This window comes from Lineus longissimus, chromosome 14 (genome assembly GCF_910592395.1).
Source record: "Lineus longissimus chromosome 14, tnLinLong1.2, whole genome shotgun sequence".
NCBI lineage: Eukaryota > Metazoa > Nemertea > Pilidiophora > Heteronemertea > Lineidae > Lineus > Lineus longissimus.
In genome coordinates this window covers 57,713-85,682 of record NC_088321.1, presented here as the reverse complement: position 1 = coordinate 85,682, position 27,970 = coordinate 57,713, and the positions used below count along the sequence as shown (strand labels likewise).

The 27,970-nt window shown below is 44.9% G+C and overlaps 2 protein-coding genes across 3 annotated transcripts in view; both read left to right on the top strand.

Annotated features, from left to right (window-relative positions):
* The first annotated feature begins 881 nt into the window (after window positions 1-881).
* LOC135498570 (CTD small phosphatase-like protein 2) lies at window positions 882-17,602 on the top strand. 2 transcript variants are annotated; one of them, XM_064788867.1, is made up of 12 exons: window positions 882-949; window positions 4,254-4,381; window positions 7,238-7,324; window positions 7,477-7,702; window positions 8,496-8,606; window positions 9,466-9,655; window positions 9,808-9,919; window positions 10,265-10,351; window positions 10,466-10,608; window positions 10,936-11,062; window positions 11,457-11,552; window positions 11,878-17,602. In XM_064788867.1, the coding sequence occupies exons 2-12, from the start codon at window positions 4,292-4,294 to the stop codon at window positions 11,941-11,943; spliced, it is 1,335 nt and encodes a 444-aa protein (XP_064644937.1). In that variant the 5' UTR covers window positions 882-949; window positions 4,254-4,291; the 3' UTR covers window positions 11,944-17,602. The 2 variants fall into 2 exon arrangements, with proteins under 2 accessions (XP_064644937.1, XP_064644936.1); XM_064788866.1 differs by having other exon boundaries at window positions 9,448-9,655.
* A 1,346-nt stretch (window positions 17,603-18,948) lies between these two features.
* Window positions 18,949-27,970, top strand: part of LOC135498911 (disintegrin and metalloproteinase domain-containing protein 10-like) — a 34,493-nt gene continuing 25,471 nt past the window's right edge. Inside the window, exons 1-3 of the mRNA XM_064789428.1 lie at window positions 18,949-19,247; window positions 20,145-20,277; window positions 23,306-23,424. Of these exons, the coding sequence (XP_064645498.1) occupies window positions 19,163-19,247; window positions 20,145-20,277; window positions 23,306-23,424 (337 nt within the window). The 5' untranslated portion in view covers window positions 18,949-19,162. The remainder of the gene's footprint in view (window positions 19,248-20,144; window positions 20,278-23,305; window positions 23,425-27,970) is intronic.

Genomic DNA, 27,970 nt, shown 5'->3' with positions numbered 1-27,970 from the left:
CTCTTTCTGATGAGGGGCGAGACCTCCTCTTTCTGATGAGGGGCGAGACCTCCTCTTTCTGATGAGGGGCGAACGGTGCATGCGCATTTATGACCGTTTGACCCACCGACATTCCTGAGGGCGGACGAGAAGGGGCGGACGGGAGGGGCGAACGGCATATGTGCTTTGATCATCGTTTGACTCATCGACATTCCCAATTAGGGGCGAGCCCTCCTCTTTCTGATGAGGGGTGAGACCTGCTCTTTCTTTTTGAAGAAACATAGGCCTATTCCCCTCCCATCCATCTGAGAGTCAAACCCACAGTGTTGATGAACTGGTTGTGACAGATCAATGACTTTGGTCTCACTAGCCAGTGCAATGGCCGTGCCTACCTGGCTCCACAAATGGCGCGACGTCATTTCATGCATACCCCTGTTCAAGTGGCTGTCGACCTTGCAGTATATCACTCTCACACATAAACCTATACATTTCTGAATAGCTTGTCGCTTCTAGAATACATCTGGCCAGCTTTCATTGTTATCAAGTAATTCAGTCATGAGAACATGGGGGCAGCACAATACATGAGACACCCTGTACATCGATGAAAATTTTGAAAATTTCACCTTGCCGCCTTATAACTTGAGAATTAACATGGATGGTGAAATAATATTTTTATAAGGACACCGACATTTGAACATGCAGCAATAGCGATATGATAGGCTTATCTGTATCCGTGGTAATCGCCTGAGATTGAAGAACTTTTTTTCAGGGGGGACCAATGTTGACCTGATCACCACTGGCTAGTGAGACCTTTACCTCGTCACCGGGTAAAGAAATTTTCATTTTCGTGGAATCCAGGTTGACCTAATTATTTATACTATAGCGCATGCGCAGTGTTGGCTGTCATCATCCGGGTCACTGTTTGTACGCGCGAAATGGAGTAGGAAAATATAAACATCGTTCAAATTTGGTAGGTTTTCTCCACGATTTCGGCGTTTACTTCGTCTTGATCATGATTCAGATGATAGAGTAACATAAGCTGATGATAATGATGGTTTAATTGTTAAAATCATGGCTATAGTTACTGAGTTCACAGCATTTGAAATGTTGATATTTTGGAGAAAAATTCCTTCACAGATTTCAAGATTATGCCAAGTTGTCAGAATGTCAGATTGAGATTGCAACTTGTTGATGACGCAATCTATACCATCAACCTGCTAATAACGATGCCCGAGATGACATTTACCTGACCAGCTTTGGTGAGATAACTAGTGGTGTTGTCTTCGTATAGGCCTATATACATCGTACGGTGTGCAAGACAAGTGAAACTGATCTCATAAATCGGATGTACATGTAGGGCCTAATGGTAATGAACGTCATAATTAGGCTTTACAACTAGGCCCTAGGCATACTAGGCCTAGCCTATATCCTATATCATGATATGATATTCAATGACGAACAGAAAGAATAAATGAAGAAAGAAGTGCGTGATCGTGTTGAGTGGAGTTGGTCATCAGTGTCATTGCTAAATGCAATTTTAGCATTTTTGAATCCTGTAAATGTGCACAATATTCATTGTATGGCCACTTCTGCATTTATATATATTCCCATTTAGGTGATTATGATGTTAATTCCATTAAAATGTGGTGATATTACTCACAATCTTCTCATGGCGTGGGGATACAATATCGCAAAACAACGTTTGTTCTAATGAACCACTGTCATGATAGATAATGGAAGCACTTGTACTCCGCCCAGAACTAGAACAGTTTGGGGACTGCCTTCAGTTTCATTTTCAGGAAAATTCTTATTTATACAGCTTTCTTAGGCCTGTTTGGGTTGCATGGAATCTGGGAGTCCCAGATCTCAACATGCTCGAGGCATTTGGCATTGATTGTGTGGGCTGATGTGTTTGTGTCATGTCCAGCAATGTCAGAAGTCCTGTTGTGGGCTCAGCTCATGAGGAAGCGAATCCTGTGACCTCCTCAGCTTGCATGAGAATGAGACATGTAGGCCTATAGTGTAACTTTACACAAAATAATGGCCTCATGTCAACTGAAGACAGAAATGTTGTCCCCTGTTCCATTAACCACTGACGTTGTTTACGAAAATGTTCATCTGATTGTGAACTGAAATATGTACTGGTAACAATGTGAAGTTACTTTTCGCAGTCAACAAATCGTCACCTTGGCGTTTCAGATGGCTCCACTGCCCCTCTATGTGTTGTAAAAGTGCTCTCTTCCTCAGAACAGCTAATGCATACAAAGAGTGCAATCACTACCATTTTATTTCAGGTCACCCTGCTCTTTTCTTGCTCATGTCCACAGTCCCCGTTCTTCCCTGGAAGATAAGCCATGGCTGAATATTAAGCCGGGTTCTTTTTCGCCATGATCCAAAAAGGGGGGGGGGGGGGATTTTCTCCTTTTGAGGGAAAGGGAGCAGTTTTGACAAAAAAAGGACATAAATCAACAAACGATGAAAATTTACAGTTCTCAATCAGAAATGATGTGGTGCATTCAACTAGAAATCTATTTGACAAATTGTGTTAATTTTGTCAACTGATGACCTTTCCTGGGCTCACCCAAAGCCTTTGTGGGGCACAGAGAGTTGGGCTCACCCTCACCCAATGCCACTGAGGGGCAGCAGGGAGTAGGGCTGGTCCAAAGCCTCTGAGGGTAGACAGAAGTTGGGCTCACCCAAAGTCTTTGTGGGGCACAGAGAGTTGGGCTCACCCTCACCCAATGCCACTGAGGGGCAGCAGGGAGTAGGGCTGGTCCACAGCCACTGAGGGTAGACAGGAGTTGGGCTCACCCAGACCTAAGCAAAGCCACTGAAAAGATCATCATACATGTACAACATGGAGTTGTGTTTACATGGCTGGTGGGTTGCTCCTGTCTTATTGATCCTCCTTGGAAGGCACAACCACATCGGTACACAGTCATGTTCCACGCTCTTACTCTACACACCAATCAATACTCATTCAATGGACTTGATTGTACTGACGGCTACGATGCCTTCAGATAAAAACTACGCACTGGTTGTGTGCACCATAGAAGACCAATCCTGTACTTAGTTATTGACATATGATTGATGAAATGAAAATGCCACCTTTTTCTGGCCAAAATTACTGTCGGTTTCATATTTTTCCTGGGAGGGGGGGGGGGCAAAATTCACACAGACTGAGAGAGTCCGGGAGGTTAGACAAATGCTAAATATGATAACTGGAATAGAAAATTTCAATTTTCAAAATGGGACCAAAACTAAGCATTTTAGAGGCATTTTGGTGGCTATTGTGAGCATGACCGCTGACCTCCCTGCACTAGCTTGATAGGTTGCACTGACTCACTACAGTCAGCTGTTAAATCAACAGCCATCCAGCCTTCTATGATTGTATACAAAGTGCTGTAGCCAATTTTACTCTGCCACATAATGAATCTGGCGCAGTGCCAAGAACAGGCCACAATAATAATGTAGATGAAACTCTGAGGAGAACTGAGGTGGCGGGTCATGATAATCATTACTCAGTCAGTGGACCGTGATGTCCCCTCTATATCCCTGCTCTGATTGTGTTCAGCTTTATAGCAGAATGCTGAGTAAGAATCTCTGTGCTCCCTTTCCCAGTTTCAGGTGGATTTTCTCCTATTGCTGCTGCATGTAAAAAACATACATGTTGTAAAAATACTAAAATGAGTAAACGTTTTAGAACAATATTGCATTGATCGAGTATAATGTAGTCTACCTGTGACCTATCAGTGTAGTGGGATGAGTCATGCCAGCTCTTTTTTACTCCACTGAATATGAAAATTGTTCTGTTGACACAGTTTGGCCTCATTCAAACATTTCATGAAGTTCTAATACTTCTCAATAAGTGAAGCACTTTAATTTGAGTTGAATTGTTGTGTTTGTGTCAAACTCTGTGATAGTGAAACCCCCACTCTTGAAGAGACCCTAAACAGGATCCCAGTGCTTTCAAACTTCTCTCTAGCAACCATAATCAACATGCTCATATAACTCTCATCAAAATGGAACTTCAATAAAGTAGGTTGTGAACATAGTAAACATTTGATATGGCAAGACCTGGTTCAATCGACCAACGGACCATCGCTTGTCTACAATGTTTCAGTGCGTGACATGCAAAAGATGTTCCATGGTCTCCGTCTGTTGACAAAATAACTAAAATAGCGTCGCGGCAGACCAACCAAAAGAAGGATTTAGCCCGTCATAAAATTTTAATAAAACACGTAAATATTTCTTTTTTCATTTTTTTTTTTCAGATGTGAATGATCCAAGCGACAGTCGACGCTGGCAAGTGATGAAGTTGCGTAGTCGCCAGTCGGGCGCGGGGAGCCAGCAGACAGGGTCGAGGAAACGCAAGAGGACACTGGCAGAGACAAATGAACAGGTAGGTCACTGTGGAGGCAGGTCAAATACTGGGCTGGTGGAGGCCTCCCACCAGTAAGTTCATTCATGAATTTACTGAAGCCATTGATAAAGCGATACATCAAATCAAACTGCACAAGAAAAAATCAAATACTTTTCATTATTTTCTATAAAAGGACCACTAATGCTTTTAGAGCTATGTTTACCGTTGCCCCGGTAACCAGTTGATCATCGGTGATGGCATGCATGAATCAGCATCGTGGCATACTTCTGGTTTCCATGGCTACCATTGATTGTACATTGACGGATAATAACTTGTGCCATTGGGTGAGGCCTTGTCGTCTTCTCTTACATGTATTGGTTTTCATGGTTTGTACGAGAGTGTGCTCAAATGATGCGCTGCTAACTGGCCTTGCAGTGATAGAGAGTGTGGTTTGTACGAGAGTGTGCTCAAATGATGCGCTGCTAACTGGCCTTGCAGTGATAGAGAGTGCGGTTTGTACGAGAGTGTGCTCAAATGATGCGCTGCTAACTGGCCTTGCAGTGATAGAGAGTGCGGTTTGTACGAGAGTGTGCTCAAATGATGTGCTGCTAACTGGCCTTGCAGTGATAGAGAGTGTGGTTTGAACGAGAGTGTGCTCAAATGATGCGCTGCTAACTGGCCTTGCAGTGATAGAGAGTGTGATTTGAACGAGAGTGTGCTCAAATGATGCGCTGCTAACTGGCCTTGCAGTGATAGAGAGTGTGATTTGAACGAGAGTGTGCTCAAATGATGCGCTGCTAACTGGCCTTGCAGTGATAGAGAGTGTGGTTTGTACGAGAGTGTGCTCAAATGATGTGCTGCTAACTGGCCTTGCAGTGATAGAGAGTGTGGTTTGTAAGAGAGTGTGCTCAAATGATGTGCTGCTAACTGGCCTTGCAGTGATAGAGAGTGTGGTTTGTACGAGAGTGTGCTCAAATGATGCGCTGCTAACTGGCCTTGCAGTGATAGAGAGTGCGGTTTGTACGAGAGTGTGCTCAAATGATGCGCTGCTAACTGGCCTTGCAGTGATAGAGAGTGTGGTTTGTACGAGAGTGTGCTCAAATGATGCGCTGCTAACTGGCCTTGCAGTGATAGAGAGTGTGGTTTGAACGAGAGTGTGCTCAAATGATGCGCTGCTAACTGGCCTTGCAGTGATAGAGAGTGCGGTTTGTACGAGAGTGTGCTCAAATGATGCGCTGCTAACTGGCCTTGCAGTGATAGAGAGTGCGGTTTGTACGAGAGTGTGCTCAAATGATGCGCTGCTAACTGGCCTTGCAGTGATAGAGAGTGTGGTTTGTACGAGAGTGTGCTCAAATGATGCGCTGCTAACTGGCCTTGCAGTGATAGAGAGTGCGGTTTGTACGAGAGTGTGCTCAAATGATGCGCTGCTAACTGGCCTTGCAGTGATAGAGAGTGCGGTTTGTACGAGAGTGTGCTCAAATGATGCGCTGCTAACTGGCCTTGCAGTGATAGAGAGTGTGATTTGAACGAGAGTGTGCTCAAATGATGCGCTGCTAACTGGCCTTGCAGTGATAGAGAGTGTGGTTTGTACGAGAGTGTGCTCAAATGATGCGCTGCTAACTGGCCTTGCAGTGATAGAGAGTGCGGTTTGTACGAGAGTGTGCTCAAATGATGCGCTGCTAACTGGCCTTGCAGTGATAGAGAGTGTGGTTTGTACGAGAGTGTGCTCAAATGATGCGCTGCTAACTGGCCTTGCAGTGATAGAGAGTGCGGTTTGTACGAGAGTGTGCTCAAATGATGCGCTGCTAACTGGCCTTGCAGTGATAGAGAGTGCGGTTTGTACGAGAGTGTGCTCAAATGATGCGCTGCTAACTGGCCTTGCAGTGATAGAGTGCGGTTTGTACGAGTGTGTGCTCAAATGATGCGCTGCTAACTGGCCTTGCAGTGATAGAGTGCGGTTTGTACGAGAGTGTGCTCAAATGATGCGCTGCTAACTGGCCTTGCAGTGATAGAGAGTGTGGTTTGTACGAGAGTGTGCTCAAATGATGCGCTGCTAACTGGCCTTGCAGTGATAGAGAGTGCGGTTTGTACGAGAGTGTGCTCAAATGATGCGCTGCTAACTGGCCTTGCAGTGATAGAGAGTGCGGTTTGTACGAGAGTGTGCTCAAATGATGCGCTGCTAACTGGCCTTGCAGTGATAGAGAGTGTGGTTTGTACGAGAGTGTGCTCAAATGATGCGCTGCTAACTGGCCTTGCAGTGATAGAGAGTGTGGTTTGTACGAGAGTGTGCTCAAATGATGCGCTGCTAACTGGCCTTGCAGTGATAGAGAGTGCGGTTTGTACGAGTGTGCTCAAATGATTCGCTGCTAACTGGCCTTGCAGTGATAGAGAGTGCGGTTTGTACGAGAGTGTGCTCAAATGATGCGCTGCTAACTGGCCTTGCAGTGATAGAGAGTGCGGTTTGTACGAGAGTGTGCTCAAATGATGCGCTGCTAACTGGCCTTGCAGTGATAGAGAGTGTGGTTTGAACGAGAGTGTGCTCAAATGATGCGCTGCTAACTGGCCTTGCAGTGATAGAGAGTGTGGTTTGTACGAGAGTGTGCTCAAATGATGCGCTGCTAACTGGCCTTGCAGTGATAGAGAGTGTGGTTTGTACGAGAGTGTGCTCAAATGATGCGCTGCTAACTGGCCTTGCAGTGATAGAGAGTGCGGTTTGTACGAGAGTGTGCTCAAATGATGCGCTGCTAACTGGCCTTGCAGTGATAGAGAGTGGGTTTTCAGTGATTGTACATGTTGAATTGGCGATTATATTTTGCTACAAGTAGACCCAGCTTCTTCATAAGAATATAAAAACCCTTCGATTTTTGCAGTGCTTTCATTTTACCGGTATTTCAGGTCGGCCCCGTGAAAAAGGCAGACAGCATTTTCACGACACTGAAGAGTCTGATCTGGTCTACCCCCTCCAGGGATCATGAAAATCAGGTAGGTTTATTGGTGTGTCCTCAGATCAAACAAGATCATTCCAAGAGGGCAGGCTCCTGTAACCTCTTATTTCTAAAGCAACCCACAAATGTGCGATTTGAATCAAGAATTGAGAATAAATTGATTTTCAATGTGGTCATTTTTCATTTCAGGGAGAATATGAGTCCGCCAGCAAGAGGAAGCGCAAAAACAAAAACAACAATGAAGACCCGAATGGAAACCTCATCTCATCGACGCCGCTCGTCACAAAGAAACGGAAGCACCGACGGAAGGGTGGGCGACGGAAGCCCCCCAAGACGCCCGTGCGGACAAGTGGCACCATCCTCGGGGCGCTGTTCTCACCTGTCTTTCAATTGTTTGACGAGAGTAATGGCAAAGGTTTGTATTCTCACTGTCTGCGGTACTTGTCTTAACAGAAAGGTGGGCAACTCACACCAACCGAGATGTCCATTCAGCATAGGTCAAAGACTGAAACCAGGTATTCTGGGCCATAACTTCATTGCACAAGGTGTATTGCTACCTTGACCTTAGAACAGTTTGTTTATGTAGTGATCTACACATCTACATGCACAGTGCACAAGATTATAGACGATATTGTTGATCAATTCTAAGCCTTGCGCTGATTGTGCCCCACACGTTGACGTCAGTTTTAGAAGTTACATGTTTTCAAAAGTAGCCTTATCTAATAGAAAACTGATGAAAGTAAACGTCATAGGCCACTTTGGGAGGGCAAGGCCCTGGATGAATGGTGCAGTCATACTACTGCTTCCACTTTGGGAGGGCAAGGCCCTGGATGAATGGTGCAGTCATACTGCTGCTTCCACTTTGGGAGGGCAAGGCCCTGGATGAATGGTGCAGTCATACTGCTGCTTCCACTTTGGGAGGGCAAGGCCCTGGATGAATGGTGCAGTCATACTGCTGCTTCCACTTTGGGAGGGCAAGGCCCTGGATGAATGGTGCAGTCATACTGCTGCTTCCACTTTGGGAGGGCAAGGCCCTGGATGAATGGTGCAGTCATGCTGCTGCTTCCACTTTGGGAGGGCAAGGCCCTGGATGAATGGTGCAGTCATACTGCTGCTTCCACAAGCCTGCCCTTCACCAACATGTTACTCTGTTGACTTTCTTGAATGCTCCCTTCACACAATGGTAAACTCTCCTGGCTTCATTTCAGTGACAGAGACAGAAGTGGAGGAAATTGAGGATCTTGCCAGCAAACTCGAGTTGGAGACGGCCAATGAGTCACATGACTCCTCATCAAGCGACTCGGAAGGTAGCTCCCTTGGTACGTTGACAACCGCTGAGAAGATATTTGATGTTGTCAAGACTGCATGGCGCTCCTTTAGTAATAGACGCTTACTTTTGGTTTATGTCCGTCCACCCCTTTGTGTCCCCTCCCTGTCTCTGTAACTGTGTCTACCCCTTTGTGTCCCCCTCCGTCTATGTGTGGAGTTGCACGGGTGCTTGTTTGGGTGTTACATTCAAATTGAGGAGTTGTGGATTGTGAGCTGTGAGTCTTGGAACTCCAAAGTTAGCATACCTGGATTGCCCAGCAAACCAGTCATTTAAACGCTGCTCATCTGCTGTGGTCGTCCCAGGTTGTAGTGACCCAATGAGTCAGTCATCAGCCCAGCGATTACGAAGAGATCCTTTTGTTACACATAGCAATGATTTGATGTTTGTGATTGTATACACTGCACATTTAGTCACACCAGTACAGTATTTAGATGTATTTGTGATGTAACCTTTGTTCATTCCCCAGTTCATTGTCTGCCTTTATGAGCCTAAGCCTATCATGGCCCAGTGCATTTGGTAATGAGGGCTTTGTCTGCCACTGGGTTCCATTGAGGACCTCATTGTTACACAGCTACTCACACAAACCCCACTCACCATTGAATTCTGATCAACCCTGAGTGAAAGATTAACTAGGGGATTTACTTACTCCAGTGCCATTGTGGAAAACCATAAGTCATGAAAATGAATGATTTTTGAAGTGCTGTTTTCTGACTACTGATGTGATGACAATTTGAAGCAATGTGGCCAAACAAGACCACAAAGGTTGTGATGTGAACCAGGTGGTAAATGTTGAAATAGTTCGTTAGAACTGTTTTCTTTTTACACTCTAGACAGTGGTCATATTACAGGCAAAGAGAATGAGGCGCCATCTCTTGAGGGGGCGACGCCTGATATATCACAGTGCCATGCCGTCGAGGAGGAGCCTGTTGCCATGCAGGTGGCGCCACCGATGCCAGCGACGACGACGACGACTGGTTACGTCGAGACGACAGAGATCGAGGAAGAACAACAGTTTGATGAGTGGGAGACATTTGATCCGTAAGTTGTTTTGGGAGGTTTCCTTGACAAATGCTTGGTTCCTGGAATTCCTTAAGTTTGTCTGGTCAATGAAATAACTGGTATAGCCCAGAAAAACCCTGTTGAACTGTTTCATCTTGTCCTTATTCTAAAGATACCTTGTTTGTTTGCAGGTATTACTTCATCAAGCATCTGCCGCCGCTGACTGATGACATGCGAGCTCACAACCCCGCGCTGCCACTCAAAACAAGGAGTACGCCTGAGTTCTCTCTCGTTCTTGATCTCGTGAGTACTGGTCTTTTATAAAACTTATTGTGGCAAAAAGATTCCCGGGCTCGTAAAGGCCTACAGTGGGTGTGAGACAGTTCGGGGTATGGTTCTGTATTGTCAGAACTCTGTCAGCTCACAAAAGCTTCACAAGGGCATTATGGATAGTTGCTGCTGTAATCGAGAAGAGGCACTCTTTGTGTGACTGTGCTGGATACAAATTCTGGACAGCTTGTTTACCGCTGGTTCAAAGTCCATAGTATTCACTGGCTCATCTGGGGTAAGTTGTAAAAGTGGGCAAAGATTGTCTTTTGTCAAGGCATAGAAAACCTAATGTTGATGCTCTGCTATTTTGTATTTCAGGATGAAACACTCGTCCACTGCAGTCTGAATCGGCTGATGGACGCGTCATTTTCTTTCCCGGTTTATTTTCAAGATACAACATATGAGGTAAACACGCTTTGTCTTTGGTGATGACTTGAATGCAGGCACTGCTCAGCTTAATACTGTCAATCGACCAATGGTCATCACCAGGAGTGATCAGATATTCTTTCTATTTTACAGGTATTTGTCCGGACGCGGCCGTATTTCCGTGAGTTTTTGGAGAAAGTGTCACAAATGTACGAGGTGATTTTGTTCACAGCGTCCAAGAAAGTTTACGCGGATAAACTGATGAATCTCTTGGATCCAGAGAAGAAGCTCATCAGGTGAGTAGATGCTTGGTAGATCGTCCCGTTGGTCGGTAGATCGTCCCGTTGGTCGGTAGATCGTCCCGTTGGTCGGTAGATCGTCCCGTTGGTCGGTAGATCGTCCCGTTGGTCGGTAGATCGTCCCGTTGGTCGGTAGATCGTCCCGTTGGTCGGTAGATCGTCCCGTTGGTCGGTAGATCGTCCCGTTGGTCGGTAGATCGTCCCGTTGGTCGGTAGATCGTCCCGTTGGTCGGTAGATCGTCCTGTTGCTTGGTAGATCGTCCGGTGCTGTTAGACAACCTTTTCCCCTCACATTTTGTAAACAATCCTCTTTTCTCCTGCCAGGCATCGTCTCTTCCGAGAACACTGCGTATGTGTCAATGGTAATTACATCAAGGATTTGAAGATCCTCGGCCGAGATCTGTCTAAAACTGTCATCATCGATAACTCGCCACAGGCATTTGGTTACCAGGTAAGGACTTATTGAGCTCTATAACCAATATCAGGGACTATCGATTAGGCAGATTTCAGACTTTTTCCTCTTATTTCATGGTAAATTTGACAGCTTGAATGGAAAGTTCTTTGCTTCATCCCTCTGTGGATCTTTGAATTGTCAAAATTGGATAAAAAATAAGCATTTTAGGGGCAATTTTGTGTAACAGAGCTGTGAGAGAGATTTGCCCTCTTATTTCATATGAGGATGACACCAGACTGGGGATGGAATGTGTCGAGTGCCAGGTCTGTTGTGAACTTCAAGTCTCAATCTTGTCCATGGATATGAATACCAGGTGGAACCACTGTCCCCTGTCCTGTTTAACAAGATGTCTCCCTCTGGTGTCAGATGATGGAACTTGTCTCTTTTCCAGCTGTATAATGGTATCCCCATTGAGAGTTGGTTCATGGATAAATCCGACACGGAGCTCATCAAGTTGATACCTTTCCTGGAGAGTTTAGTGCATATTGTAAGTATAAAGAGACGTTTGATGATTTGTAAATGTTGCTCACATGCAGACAGTCAGTCTTATACTTGGTGTAAGAGAGCCAGGGGAGCTGATCCGCTCTGAGATCCCTCTCGATATCTTCATGCCAACCCATTCTGAATCCGTCCTCGATCAAGTAACGTTGATATTATGACACGGCGCCATCCGCTGTTGACATAAGAAGTGTGATAAGATGATATTTGAGGTTTTGAAGTAGTCCGTGACGTCTGCTGACTGGATTGAGAGATAAACGCGATGATCAGCACCACCTGGTGGTCACAATACTCATCAAAGTCTTGTTTTTCAGAACGAGGATGTGCGACCGCTGATCAAGGACAAGTTCCGTCTCCACGAGTTACTGCCACCAGATTAATCACATGATCATCACCATAGTAACCAGAGCAATATGGCGGGCTGCATTATCTTTATTGTTTTGGAGTCTGCGCTGTGGGAATGTCTTTGAATGTTTCTACTCTGTGTAATTGAGTCAACTTCGCACCAAATCTACATCCTCTCCATCCCCTGACTAAGCGCCCTCTTTGGCTGACTTTGAAACAACTGGTCCGTTGATATCGAGAGAGGTCACTACGTGGTCATCTGTCGCCTCGAAGATATGGAGAACGATGTCGATATGGTGCCAAGTTGACGAGTCAGTCGGTCCTCTGTTTGGTTTAACCCTTCCTAGGAGAGAAAACAGATTCAACCAATATTCTGTTGTTCAGTTTTAAAAAAGGCCTGAGTTCAGGTAGCTGGGCTGAGGTCCATGATTTGTTATACTAGCATTTTATGTGCAATTTAAAGATTGTGTCACCAAGGAAGTTCTGTATCTGTGCGACTTTTGAAAAGTCTGGTTTCGGCTGATATTATCACGTGTTCAAAATACGTGGGGAAATATTCCTCTTGGTGTCATAAGTGTCCTGGTATTTTATCCTGGTTGTGTATTTCACCGACCGGAGTGGCATTTAAGTTATTATTTTGTTCTGATTTTTAAAATGAGATTTTATCGAAAAGTGTAAATTATCCAATTTCTTGAAAATGTCATTGCATGAATGAATTTGAACTGGTTTTAACTAGGAATGGAGGGGGTTTGTGTTTATTTTTAAATGTTATGAATCGAGCTCATGAGCATAAAGTTGGTTGTATTCTCCTCAAAAACATGTTTCACCATCTTGGTTGAGGTATGAATCCTGTTAGGTTGAGTTCAGCTGATGCCCTCACAGTATGAGCCTCGTCACCTCACTCATACCAGCTGGCGTATGAGTCACCTCACTCATACCGCTGCACTGATCAGGTCACAATGTGAGACTCCAGGTGGGATGAGTTGCTGCGAGAGTTGATGATACGTCGTGTATTCAAGAATGTTGATTATTATTAGAGTTGTACATAGTTGTTCAAGGTCAGGGTCACATTGTACAGGCAGGTTCTTGTTGTGATCACTTGGTGGCAGCACTGAGTAGAGATTTAGTCAATTTCTTGTGAGAGCCAAGGTCACCAGAGGTTTGTATCGAGCGGCGCGTGATTATAAACAACATAATTCAACGCAATGTCTTCTTCAGCGAATGAAATGTCTGACCAAGTTGGTTACCAAATTGTTCTCTGAACAACCTTGCCCTGATCACGTTGTTGATTAGTAAGAGATGTGGTTTTGGTTTAGAGAATAGCAGAAGAGAATCGCTAGTCTTGGTTGAAGGTGCCGTGAATCTATGGGGATCAAAGGGGCATTAGGAATTAGAAGGAAATTTACAATGAAACGAATTTTAGAGGGACTCTGTATAAACTAGGTCAAACTAGTTCACCGTTCTACCACCAGGGTTCTTTCCAGATGTCGATGATAATGCAGACTTTGAATACATTTCATATCTTTACCTGGCAGATGACGATAAAAACACCCCAGGTTATACGGTGGCGCACCCTGATAATGCAGACTTTGAATACATTTCATATCTTTACCTGGCAGATGACGATAAAAACACCCCAGGTTATACGGTGGCGCACCCTGATAATGCAGACTTTGAATACATTTCATATCTTTACCTGGCAGATGACGATAAAAACACCCCAGGTTATACGGTGGCGCACCCTGATAATGCAGACTTTGAATACATTTCATATCTTTACCTGTCAGATGATGATAAAAACACCCCAGGTTATACGGTGGCGCACCCTGATAATGCAGACTTTGAATACATTTCATATCTTTACCTGTCAGATGATGATAAAAACACCCTACGTTATACGGTGGCGCACCCTGTCAGTATTGGCAGCAGTCGACAAAACGCTCTGTGACATCAAGTCCCTTTAATATTTGTTCGTATTTGAAAAGGCAGCATTTGTTTAAAATGAAACTTAACGGTGATATCACCTTTTGAATAATTCAAATTCTTTAAAACTTGTTAATTTGTTGATTCTCGTATATGACGTGTCGGTACCATGTGACTTTGTTGTACACTGCCTTGGCAAAGTAGGAAGTCAAAGTGTTGAAATAATTGTTTACTATATTTAAATGACTATGGAATATTCATGAGAGAGACTGGTTATTGTCAAAGGTTAAAGGTCATAATCAATGATGTTGTTTGAATGATTTGAACCTTGTTTTGGGTCAAAGGTCATGTTTAGATTATGTTGTAAAATGGACTCCATCTTGTTTGGGTCAGAGGTCATATTCTAATGATGTTGTTCTATGGACTTGTTTTGGGTGTCAAAGGTCATATTCTAATGATGTTGACCCAGTTGATAGATTTTTCCAGTCGGCGTAAGAGTGGGTTGATATTCAGTTGGAAGTTTGTGAAGTGTTTAGAGTTACTGATAATCTGATTGGCTTTTGTGTTCAGAAACATTTTGTTTGTGCCATGCTTCCATCAGTCGAGAACAGTATCGTTCCATTTCGACTCTGGCGAGCACGGTGGCAGAGAGTCTGACTTGTGATTGGACGGTTGTGGATTCGAGCCCGCTCAGTGCCAGTCTGTATACTCACACCGCACCTGGCCAAGGGTAGAATGTTCACTCCCTAGCTTCTACAGAACAGTTTCTGGATTCGGCTGGGGAATACAGCAGAGACAAAACATGTGCTCAGTGGAACTGTGCATTTAACTTCTGCGACGTACGTGTAACATTGACTGTTGTTAGACGTCTCATAGCATTACCCACTCTTACACTGACGGGGAAGGTCATGTTATTGTCTAGGTCATAGTGTAAAGGTCATATGTAAATGAGCATTATTTGCATACATTATCATTATTTCTAGGTGAATGGTCATGGTTTATATTCTGGAGGGGGGACCACTTTTGTAAATTTTATCAACAAATTATATTATTTGCCTAGAAATTTCTCACTTTTATCTGGCAAAAGCATACTTCTCTATATTATTTCAGTTGTAAAAAAATTGTAAAAATTTGATACCCACTTGCTAGGCCTAGGTGCTAGTTGCAGATAGGGAAAGAAGATTTTTTTAAAATTCAAAGAAAACATTTTAAAGAGTTTTGAAACGGAAGAGATTTTAATGAAATGAAATGCTACTTTGAGAAAAAAAACTTCAAAACTGAAAACTGGTAAAAAAGTTGACATAAAAGTCAAGTTTTACTGTTGGGGCGAATGGCCTGAACTATGGAAGAGAGATCACTCAAGGCCATTGTGCAGTTAACTTATATGATATGGCACTTCTTGCATCTTCAACTTCACAGATATTTCTAAATCAAGTCAAATGCGTCTGATCATCAGATGCTGTCCGCTCCATGGTCGTTCAACCTGTTGGATGTAATAGATTATAATCACTATTATTTATGTGAGTCGATTGAATGTATAAACTTGTAAATACTTGTAAAGACGTCTAAAGGTGTGAATTGTATCCACGATAAATGGTTTGACGTTTCTCTTTGAGAAATGCGAAGGAATGGATTGTTGGCCGTTAAGGTGACGTTTCTCTTTGAGAAATGCGAAGGAATGGATTGTTGGCCGTTGAGGTGACGTTTCTCTTTGAGAAATGCGAAGGAATGGATTGTTGGCCGTTAAGGTGACGTTTCTCTTTGAGAAATGCGAAGGAATGGATTGTTGGCCGTTAAGGTGACGTTTCTCTTTGAGAAATGCGAAGGAATGGATTGTTGGCCGTTAAGGTGACGTTTCTCTTTGAGAAATGCGAAGGAATGGATTGTTGGCCGTTAAGGTGACGTTTCTCTTTGAGAAATGCGAAGGAATGGATTGTTGGCCGTTGAGGTGAGACTAATACCTTGGTACCTGTTGTATACCACTGGCTCATCCGTCGAGCCAAACCTGACAAGAGGGTTCCCACTCTCATGAGACATGACTAACTATTCCTTAATCCTTAAAGGGACAACGTCCAACCATCCATCTCATTTATTCTCTTCTTACTTCTACTTAATCAATGCTTTAGAACTGAAGTCGATGTTATGAACTCACATCTTTTGACATGAGTGCCCCACATCAAAACATTTAAGGCCTTCTCTGACGTTTTTCTCCTGAAACCACCAGTGGAACTCCACTCTCCTGTCTATTGTCCCTGTATTTCTCGGTGATGCCCGACTGCAGAAGGAGCACATTTTGGGGGGATATCCGATGAAAGATATTTTTCTTTGCAGTTGCACTCAAGAATATTATGCTACATGTATGTCAGAACATTTCAAATTAGTCAAATCAGGCTGATCTCATGATTACTCCTCAGCTGGCTGTGCCAGTGTTTCCAAATTGATTCCCACTCATTCATGAACATAGTAACACCGTTACTCACCTTTGTTATAAGTAAGATTGTTTTGTTTAGAATTGTTTGATAAACTTCTTGGTGGTTTAAATGCAGTGACTATTTGTATGACAGCCAAATTCTCTTCCAAAAACCTTGAGAAACTGATGATCAACTTGGATATATCAAAGGCCATTTCAATTCTTTAAAACCATCCTCCCCTCTTGAGAGTTTGGCAGCTTATTGGTCAAACGGCATGAAAGGGGAGTGTTTACACCCCTCCCTCCCCCCCTCCCCCACTCATCTCAACCCAAAATACAAACAACCTTTAATGTTGAGCAGACTTTGGTTAGAAATAGTAAAATCCAAAAGCTCCATATTGTGATCACAATACAAACAACCTTTAATGTTGAGCAGACTTTGGTTAGAAATAGTAATATCCAAAAGCTCCATATTGTGATCACAATACAAACAACCTTTAATGTTGAGCAGACTTTGGTTAGAAATAGTAATATCCAAAAGCTCCATATTGTCATCACAATACAAGATATTAAACAAAACTGTTTTTCGGATTCGAACTTGAAGATACAGAACTGCTTAGAGTTTTGCCGTGATATGAGTAGGCACTGCGTCTTTCAGTGTTGTCATGGTCTCCATGCTGGGGTTGGAGCGTTGTCATGGTCTCCATGCTGGGGTTGGAGCGTTGTCATGGTCTCCATGTTGGGGTTGGAGTGTTGTCATGGTCTCCATGCTGGGGTTGGAGCGTTGTCATGGTCTCCATGCTGGGGTTGGAGCGTTGTCATGGTCTCCATGCTGGGGTTGGAGCGTTGTCATGGTCTCCATGCTGGGGTTGGAGCGTTGTCATGGTCTCCATGCTGGGGTTGGAGAGTTTACTATTTTTTCTGTTTTAATAGTGATTTTATCCTGTTTTATATTATCGTCAGTATATGCCTGGACTTCATCTCAAAACAAGAGTGTAACTGGACACTTCGATTCATACCACATTTCTAAGCCTTGGACGTGTTTACCGTTACGCTGGCCTGACAGAGTGGTGGCAGCATGGAAGATGCAGTTATAAATCACCTCCCAGAACCACCTGTTATATGGTTATGTGATAAACTTCATTATCATTAGACTGCTCCTTGAGAGTAGAGAGGTTCCTTATAGGTTATGGAGGGTCCAGGAACAGTTTAAAGTTGCCACTATTGTAACCAATGATAGCATTGTCTGTAGGAATGAGTGCTTGCATGTACAACAGTGGGTCTTGGATTGAGGTGAAGTAACAGATATGAAGTCTATGTAAACTCAAGATATAAAAAGTGTTCACTATAGAAAAATTGAATCCATGTTGTTCTGTATCCATTGCCCCGCCCCGCCCTGCCCTGCCCCGCCCCGCTCTCTCCCCAGTCCACTGTATTACTCACATACTTAGGACCCTTAGGTGGCAGATGGGGCTTCCATCAGGGTCCTCCACTCATGGCGGTCAGCAGCTTTCCGCCTGGCCGACTCCCATGTGAGGCCCTTCATGGATCGTCTCCAGGTATACCCCTGTCTGCCCCTCTATATATATCAGGGTCCTCCACTCATGGCGGTCAGCAGCTTTCCGCCTGGCCGAATCCCATGTGAGGCCCTTCATGGATCGTCTCCAGGTATACCCCTGTCTGCCCCTCTATATATATCAGGGTCCTCCACTCATGTTGGTCAGCAGCTTTCCGCCTGGCCGACTCCCATGTGAGGCCCTTCATGGATCGTCTCCAGGTATACCCCTGTCTGCCCCTCTATATATTAGTACTCAAGAAAGAGCACTGATGTGTCTGACATCGTGCCTCCATTACAGATGATGACACAGTGCCGCTTTAGGAGCAAGAAGTGTTCTGCTAACGCCACCTTTGGGTGTGCTTAATCCACCTGAGGGAGCGAAACCGACGGAGACCAATGGGGTCTCTATAGTACCCCCAGGTATATGGCACGGCTTAACCCGCCGGCCATGAGGGAATTCCTTTATGGCCCAGTGGTTGGCGCGTTGGCCCCAGAGTGGAAGTTAAGCAACGTTGAGCGTGGTCAACCTTTGAATCGGTGACCGGCGCGTACAATACAGGGTCAGCGTGGATTGTGACACCCCATTCTTGTCAAGGACACTGCCCCTCGTATTGATAACGCCCCCCCCCCATTGATAACGCCCCCCCCATTGATAACGCCCCCCCCCCATTGATAACGCCCCCCCCCCCATTGATAACGCCCCCCATTGATAACGCCCCCCCCCCCCCCCATTGATAACGCCCCCCATTGATAACGCCCCCCATTGATAACGCCCCCCATTGATAACGCCCCCCATTGATAACCCCCCCCCCCCCATAGCCCCCCCATTGATAACGCCCCTCGTATTGATTACGCCCCCCCCCCCCCCCCATTGATAACGCCCCCCCCTTGATAACCCCCCCCATAGCGCCCCCCCCCCCGATTTCTGTGGTAATGTCTTCAGCCAAACCGAATTGTCCTCCGGCCAGCATCTTGAGTCATCTCTTTCCAACCATAGAGGCAAAATAAACACGGCATGACTTGAGCCGTGAACTGTCTCTGAGCAGACTGTACAGTGCTGCCCCTTCATGGCTGTCAGCATCCGGAGGGAGGATAATGGCAGAGCCCAGCATCCGGAGGGAGTTAATGAAACAGCCAGTTTATTTTGTCTTGAGAGATGCCCTAGTCAGTTTTGTTATCAAGATATTCTATGGGCTCACAGCTAATTAAAATCGGAATTATGCATTTAGGATAACACAAGGATCAAAACACGCATCAGGATGGATAAAGATATCCTAAGATATCACGAACTTCGGATAAAATGATGCTTCTTTTGGACAATGAAAGTCAAGATTTTCTGATATTTTGATGAGAGATTGTCAAAATGGTGGATTTACACTCGGATCAAACTCTCTTTTGCTGCGTTTTGGCTCTGTTGTTGGTTTTACAGGATGTATTGGTCGACGCTGGTAGGTATTATCTGAATGTTCTGTAAAAACAAGACACTTCTGAATGCGCGCTGTGATGCAATCCGTTGTTGAAATATGATATTTTTAGACTGTGATGATACATTACTCACTAGTGATCTACAATGTATACGCATAGCGTAGTGTATCTGTACAGAGCTGGCCACAGCAGCCGTCAGCCGTCAGCAGGTCAGTTCGTGTGTGGATAAGGACATGGGATTAGGAATGGTTTGTGATGGGTTAAGCAAGAGTCCTCTATTATTTATAGGCAAAGCCATTGTTTGGCTCCTAGCTTTCAATCTGCCTTGGGATCCGGATCACAACCCTGGTGATGGTGATGATGTTGATGGTGTTGGCATTCCCAGCAGCAGAGCCAGAGATGTTTTTTCGATGCAGAGCAGTGTGGGGTGTGATTGGTCGTCTGTATCGGGGACAGCGCTGAGAGGAGACAAAATCTGAGGCAGATGTGTCGTCTTCTCGTCTTCTGGGCTTCATCACGTCCATGTGTGTTGCAATCCAGAATCTTGTAACAAGTTGTTTTGTCTCTAGTAACGCCACACTGGGTTTAACATGAAAACAGTGTGTTAACTCTAAAGAAGCTGTTCTGAGACAGAAGATCATCTTGGTTTATAAGTGCTGGGTTTGTTTACCCCCCTCCACACCCTTCCTTCCTCCCAGTGAACAATACACACCCGTCTCTGGGGCCAGGTGACACCAGCTTGCCAGAACATGATGAGACGTTATCAGCCTTGAAAGGCATCGTCCCAACGGAAGTTATGATGTCTTCCATGTGATGACATCACGGGGGCAGAGCCAGGGAAGACCAGTTGTGCTGAAGACATGGCTACGCTCCGCCCCAAATGTTGATGTGTCTGGTTCATTTTCTTCCTTCACTTCCAGGTACACCCCTAACAGAGTACATCCGGCACTTTGAGCCAGTCTATTACGACCACACCCACCTTGAGAAGCAACACCACATCGTGAAGCGCTCAGCAGATAAAGAGATGAAACTAGACATCAATGCTCTTGGAAGGTAAACACATGAATTGCTTTATGATATCTAAAGATTGAACTGGACATGCATGCTGTCCTTGCTAAATCACACAATAATGTCGATGGCCTGAGGTTATTCGAGGTCATATGTTTTTTTGTGATAGTGTCAGGGCTAAAGATCAGATGGGATTCAGATGGACCTCCCCCTGATCTGTCATCTGTGTGTCAGGACCAAAGATCAGATGGGATTCAGATGGACCTCCCCCTGATCTGTCATCTGTGTGTCAGGACCAAAGATCAGATGGGATTCAGATGGACCTCCCCCTGATCTGTCATCTGTGTGTCAGGACCAAAGATCAGATGGGATTCAGATGGACCTCCCCCTGATCTGTCATCTGTGTGTCAGGACCAAAGATCAGATGGGATTCAGATGGACCTCCCCCTGATCTGTCATCTGTGTGTCAGGACCAAAGATCAGATGGGATTCAGATGGACCTCCCCTGATCTGACATCTGTGTGTCAGGGCCAAAGATCAGATGGGATTCAGATGGACTTCCCCCTGATCTGTCATCTGTGTGTCAGGACCAAAGATCAGATGGGATTCAGATGGACCTCCCCCTGATCTGACATCTGTGTGTCAGGACCAAAGATCAGATGGGATTCAGATGGACCTCCCCCTGATCTGTCATCTGTGTGTCAGGGCTAAAGATCAGATGGGATTCAGATGGACCTCCCCCTGATCTGTCATCTGTGTGTCAGGACCAAAGATCAGATGGGATTCAGATGGACCTCCCCCTGATCTGTCATCTGTGTGTCAGGGCCAAAGATCAGATGGGATTCAGATGGACCTCCCCCTGATCTGTCATCTGTGTGTCAGGGCCAAAGATCAGATGGGATTCAGATGGACCTCCCCCTGATCTGTCATCTGTGTGTCAGGGCCAAAGATCAGATGGGATTCAGATGGACCTCCCCCCGATCTGTCATCTGTGTGTCAGGGCCAAAGATCAGATGGGATTCAGATGGACCTCCCCCTGATCTGTCATCTGTGTGTCAGGACCAAAGATCAGATGGGATTCAGATGGACCTCCCCCTGATCTGTCATCTGTGTGTCAGGACCAAAGATCAGATGGGATTCAGATGGACCTCCCCCTGATCTGTCATCTGTGTGTCAGGACCAAAGATCAGATGGGATTCAGATGGACCTCCCCCTGATCTGTCATCTGTGTGTCAGGGCCAAAGATCAGATGGGATTCAGATGGACCCCCCCTTATCTGTCATCTGTGTGTCAAGGCCAAAGATCAGATGGGATTCAGATGGACCTCCCCCTGATCTGTCATCTGTGTGTCAGGACCAAAGATCAGATGGGATTCAGATGGACCTCCCCCTGATCTGTCATCTGTGTGTCAGGACCAAAGATCAGATGGGATTCAGATGGACTTCCCCCTGATCTGACATCTGTGTGTCAGGACCAAAGATCAGATGGGATTCAGATGGACCTCCCCCTGATCTGTCATCTGTGTGTCAGGACCAAAGATCAGATGGGATTCAGATGGACCTCCCCCTGATCTGTCATCTGTGTGTCAGGACCAAAGATCAGATGGGATTCAGATGGACCTCCCCCTGATCTGTCATCTGTGTGTCAGGACCAAAGATCAGATGGGATTCAGATGGACCTCCCCCTGATCTGTCATCTGTGTGTCAGGACCAAAGATCAGATGGGATTCAGATGGACCTCCCCCTGATCTGTCATCTGTGTGTCAGGACCAAAGATCAGATGGGATTCAGATGGACTTCCCCCTGATCTGTCATCTGTGTGTCAGGGCTAAAGATCAGATGGGATTCAGATGGACCTCCCCCTGATCTGTCATCTGTGTGTCAGGGCCAAAGATCAGATGGGATTCAGATGGACTTCCCCCTGATCTGTCATCTGTGTGTCAGGACCAAAGATCAGATGGGATTCAGATGGACTTCCCCCTGATCTGTCATCTGTGTGTCAGGGCCAAAGATCAGATGGGATTCAGATGGACTTCCCCCCGATCTGTCATCTGTGTGTCAGGACCAAAGATCAGATGGGATTCAGATGGACTTCCCCCTGATCTGTCATCTGTGTGTCAGGACCAAAGATCAGATGGGATTCAGATGGACCTCCCCCTGATCTGTCATCTGTGTGTCAGGGCCAAAGATCAGATGGGATTCAGATGGACCTCCCCCTGATCTGTCATCTGTGTGTCAGGACCAAAGATCAGATGGGATTCAGATGGACCTCCCCCTGATCTGTCATCTGTGTGTCAGAACTCTTCATTTTGAGATGAAAATGAGTTCACTTTACAACTTGGTTAGTCCATCATCGACCAATGATATTCTCACACACGCTGTACTCCAGCGATTCTGACATCACGACCCAACATTAATTACCCGTCTTAATTAATTAAACATCAGCACTGACAAAATATTGACAAGAACTGAGGCATAAAGGCATTGTTACATCTATCTAAGACATTGGTTACCATGGAAATGAGTATCTTTTGTGTGGACTTGGTGGATGGCTGTGTTCGTATAGACTGCCTTCAGAGGCTTTGTGACAATATCAGTGTTCTCCGCTCCCTATTTTGGTGAAGTAGGCCACGAGACCAAAATCCAACTTTTACAGTTACCACCAGATCATAACATACCAACAGACCATTTTCTCTCAAGCTCTAAATGGTTTTTCTATTAGACCACCTGACCAAAGATTTCTTTCCACCAGACCATCAGTTGAAGAAAACTTCAACCTCAAAAAAATCTCAGCTTCCCACAACTCTGAAGGATGAAAAAATTTCTGAGTCCAAATATTTTTTTCACTTGTTTTTTTCTCCTCAAAATGAGGAAACATCATCAGTCCCAAAAGAAGTTTGGCTTTGAAAATTTGTCAAAATTTTGAACTTTGGATTTTGAACTTCACTAATGCGACCATCCCGGTAACGCGACCATTCAACCTCGGTCCCATGAGTGGTCGTGTTACCACGGTTCCACTGTCTATGATGACAAGTGTATGACAATTATGCTCAACATATCTATCGACATTTCAGGAATTTTAAAATCCGTTTACGACGAGATCCTGGGGTATATACAACTGATCTCGTCGTGGAGACAAGTGATGGACCGATGTATTACGATATGCATAGGGCTTATATAGGATACCTCCAAGGTAGGATATGCTCATTTATGCTCATTTTATGCATGTATATGTAGTGGTGGTATCATTACTACTAGTCCAGGCTAGAGGGAAATTCCCTTTAGCTCAGTCGGTAGAGTAATGGCCTTATGAGCGAGAGGTCCCGGGTTCAATCCCCGGTTGGACCTTGATGTTTTTCCTCTGTTACATATACATGCACTCTGAGTTATCTTCTGATATCTGAATGTTGATGAAAGAAGGGTGACCTGGTCTTGTTGTTTTATGCTTTTAGCACCATCACCCATAGCACCGCTAGGCGATTAACTGAAAAAGTGAAAAAAAATCTTTTTTTTTCATTTAGCAAGACCCTCAAAATCCCCGAAAAACCAAGAAAACAAATTTTTTTTTTAAATTATTTTTTTGTCATTTAGCAAGCCCGCCGCACTCAAAATCGCCGAAAACCAAGAAAAAAAAGAAAAAACAATTTATTATTTTTTGTCATTAAGTAAGCCCGCTGCAATCAAAATCGCCCTTCCTCCTCTGAGCTGCCTCTACAGAAGTCTTCCGTGAGAGCCAAAAAATTTTTTTTTTCTATTCCACCCTCCTCAGCTTGTCCTTGGATAAAAAAGCACGCTAAACAAGGTATAAAAAAAGTCTTGCCTTAGCACCATCACCCTAAGTATGTCTGTCGTATATAGCATTGATGATCTATAATGGTGCCGGTCTATTTTGTCCAACATGCTTTTATTGTGAAGTAGGCTCTGGGAGCTATCATCATGGCTAATTACCCATCATGAAATATTAATGATACTCTGTTAAAATAGCCAAACTGTTGTTAGTGAGTGGTGTGCGTAGCTTCTCGCTATATAATGCAGATATTTTACAATTGACTCTGCATTCATTTCTCATAGCCGTATACAGATTTGTAGCGGGTGCCTTTCCACCGTGTCAATGTGATCAAGGAGCTCATCCCTCAAAATGTCTCTTAAATAGCCACATCTTTAGTGACAGCTTCAATGAAATTACGCTGTCTGCCAGCCTCATATAGGCCGGCAGCTGGTTCCCAAAGGAAGGGACCACTCACCAAAATACTTCTGTCCCCAAACAAGGTCTTTGTGCGCTTTGGTTGGAGCTTGAAGCTAGGAAGACCTCGTACGGTGAGCAGATACAGCGAGGGGAAGCTGAAGGTAATCAGGTGAGAGAAGTTCTAACGTTGCTTTATCTCGAGTCACTGTCTCTTTCAAGCTCAATGAGATGCCTCCACTATAAAAGTCTGTTCCCAGGTAGTTGATGGTGGCAAATGCTCAACAAAGGCAGTCAACTCAACGGGACTTTGGATTCAAATAACCATTGAAGTAGCTTTTGGATCCTGATTTGACTTAGTGGTGACTCACATTTTCTGATAGTTCATACAAATAATGCGATCCTCACGGGTTAACCAAGTCGATCCACTCTAGAGAAGTGATGTATCATAGCGGCTAGCTGCTTCACCTGTATAGCACAGAGAAAGTCTGGGAAATAGCTTTCAAATAAGCGGACAGCTGCTCGCAAACCTCACTTGTTTTGTATTCATTGAGTGTAGGTGTAGCAGTGTGGTGGTTAAGATGACTTGCCTCTTGGGCTGGGACACCAAACTAACACATTGACAAACTGGGGATCAAGGCATTGATCCCAAGGGACAAGCTCCCTCTTTGTTTGAGTCCTGGTTCCGCTCCAGAGGTGTGGACCTTACGTCCAAGTCAACTTGGCCGACGTCCATACCTGCACAGTCTGTACCTCCAGGATTAATCCACGTCCAGTAGCCTGCCCTACTGTTTGCTGATGTGGAGTATTGTTTTCTTGTTTAGAAAGTGTTTATAACCATCGGGCGGTCCATTCCTTGAAGATGAGGCAGCCAAGCTGCTGCAAAGTGTGGAAATCTTTGCATGTACCTTGCAGAGATTTCTCAGTTACAAATCCATGAAATAAGTCATGGTTTTGACTCATGAAGTTGGGAGTTTGGCTTGAAAGAATTGACCTTGGATGCTCTGCATGAGTCTGATTGCCAATATTCCCACTGAAATGCTGCAAAAACCAGCAATGTTAGTCACTGCTATGGAACCATGACAACATAACCAGAGATTGAAATACAGCAGCAGCCGAAGTCAAGTTGTCCAGGTTGTCAAAGTGCTGTTGCAGTTGCTATTTTTAGACTCCCATCCACCATTTGGGGTACCCATACATGTGACTTTCTTTATCTCCAGCATTACTCTTTAGATTGAATGACTATGACCTTGCCAAGGTCACCAGCTACATTGCTCGACCAGCAATGTTTTATCCATGATCATCACCACCCAGAAACATTAGTATTCAACTTCGTCTAATTGCTGCCTCCCTTGGCGCGGTATTAACCAAATATTTAGCGCAATTCCCTAAACTCCCCAAAACGTACATCGCTAGAACGTGTATCTGATTAGTTGAATTCACTGTTTGGTTCCCTAGCAACAGAATATATTCACAGTCACTATAAGGGTAAATAGTGAAGGAATACTGCTTTTCATTGCCACCATTGCAAGCTCGGGTCATCCAAGATCCATTTGACCTTAGATGATTTGGCAAAGTCTGGGTTATCAACCAAAGAGCCACTCCAGAGTCCACCTGGTTGATCAGACATTTAGCAGGGAGACTAGGCATGAGCCAGGTTGGTCAGAATGAGTTACACCAAGTAGCTGATAGGGGTCTCTTGTATCTGACAGTACATTGAAACTGTTGCTCACACTAGCATGAGGATATAATCACTGATTCAGAGACTTCCCAGTTGCCTAACTGCATATTGTTCATATGAAGACTGTCTAGTTTTCCCTTAGCTCCTGCCTATGGTCCCTTTAAACTTACAAATTGATGCGGTCAGGCTGTTGACGACCTCAGCTAGAGAAGAACGTACGCTAATATGTCATATACTCGTGTGATAATCTGAAAGATTGACTGTTTAAATGTAAAAGAATCCCCCGACAAGCCGCTCATCAACTGATAAACCTCCCAATACAAGGCACGTAATCCAATCAAATTTAATGTTTCTGCCATTACCATGGCAACGACAGATTTCTCAATTGTCGTCTTTGAATAAAATATGTTTCAATGTCGTCTTCTATCTTTTTGTAAGATGCAGCTGCACAATTGAGGCGAGACTCTTTTTCTCGCTTCGGCAATTTTGAGTGCGGCGGGCTTGCTAAATGACAAAAAAATTTTTTTTATTTTTTTCGGTTTTCGGTGATTTTTTGGTGATTTTGAGTGCGGCGGGCTTGCTAAATGACAAAAAAAAAATTATTTTTTTGTCGCCGGTTTTCGGTGATTTTGAGTGTGACGGGCTTGCTAAGTGTCCAAATTAGAAAGAAATCATAGGCAAGAAACCGGGGCATCGGCAACAATGTTATCAACATTGTCCACATTTCTCAGAATTCAATGATGATCTCATGATGATGGCCTATTTCCTGTTGATTGTTGGCTTATGGGATTGTGCATTTGGCCGCTGCTGATCCTGTTGCGGCCGTAAAGAGCTTCAGAGTGATGCGATGGGCGTAGCGTTACATTACAAGCTGTCGAGTGCTCATAAACTCTAAGATATCGGCAAGCCGGCGTTGCACTCTGCCTTTTTCAGACTTCAGCCTTCTCTGCCTATTCAGCTGACACAGGCCTGTAGATCATGCCTTGCTGGACCAGCGGCCAGACTTCAGCCTTCTCTGCCTATTCAGCTGACACAGGCCTGTAGATCATGCCTTGCTGGACCAGCGGCCAGACTTCAGCCTTCTCTGCCTATTCAGCTGACACAGGCCTGTAGATCATGCCTTGCTGGACCAGCGACCAGACTTCAGCCTTCTCTGCCTATTCAGCTGACACAGGCCTGTAGATCATGCCTTACTGAACCAGCGACCAGACTTCAGCCTTCTCTGCCTATTCAGCTGACACAGGCCTGTAGATCATGCCTTGCTGGACCAGCGGCCAGACTTCAGCCTTCTCTGCCTATTCAGCTGACACAGGCCTGTAGATCATGCCTTGCTGGACCAGCGGTCAGACTTCAGCCTTCTCTGCCTATTCAGCTGACACAGGCCTGTAGATCATGCCTTGCTGGACCAGCGGTCAGACTTCAGCCTTCTCTGCCTATTCAGCTGACACAGGCCTGTAGATCATGCCTTACTGGACCAGCGGCCAGACTTCAGCCTTCTCTGCCTATTCAGCTGACACAGGCCTGTAGATCATGCCTTGCTGGACCAGCGGCCAGACTTCAGCCTTCTCTACCTATTCAGCTGACACAGGCCTGTAGATCATGCCTTGCTGGACCAGCAGCCAACCTGCCAGTATCTCTCATGGCCTCATTAATATCAACCAGAACATCTATGAAGTTCATCGTATCGTTTATCCATGGTCATTTTCAACCCCGGAGAAGATTCCCTCACTGTTGTCGATTTCCCAATTGATTTTTGTGTTCACTTCGTTGATGTTTACTCATCTATTTTGTTTGCCAGAATGAGGCTGGTATCGGCGATGGTGCCTCAAACATCGCCAATATCGCGTCTGATCAACCGTATCCAATCAGAAGCTT

Excerpts from the sequence above, each read along its gene's own strand:
- LOC135498570 (XM_064788866.1), top strand. The coding sequence starts at position 4,292 with ATGAAGTTGCGTAGTCGCCAGTCGGGCGCGGGGAGCCAGCAGACAGGG. Across the intron at positions 9,656-9,807 it reads GAGTGGGAGACATTTGATCC|GTATTACTTCATCAAGCATC; the intron begins GTAAGTTGTTTT and ends GTTTGTTTGCAG. Across the intron at positions 11,063-11,456 it reads CACAGGCATTTGGTTACCAG|CTGTATAATGGTATCCCCAT; the intron begins GTAAGGACTTAT and ends TCTCTTTTCCAG.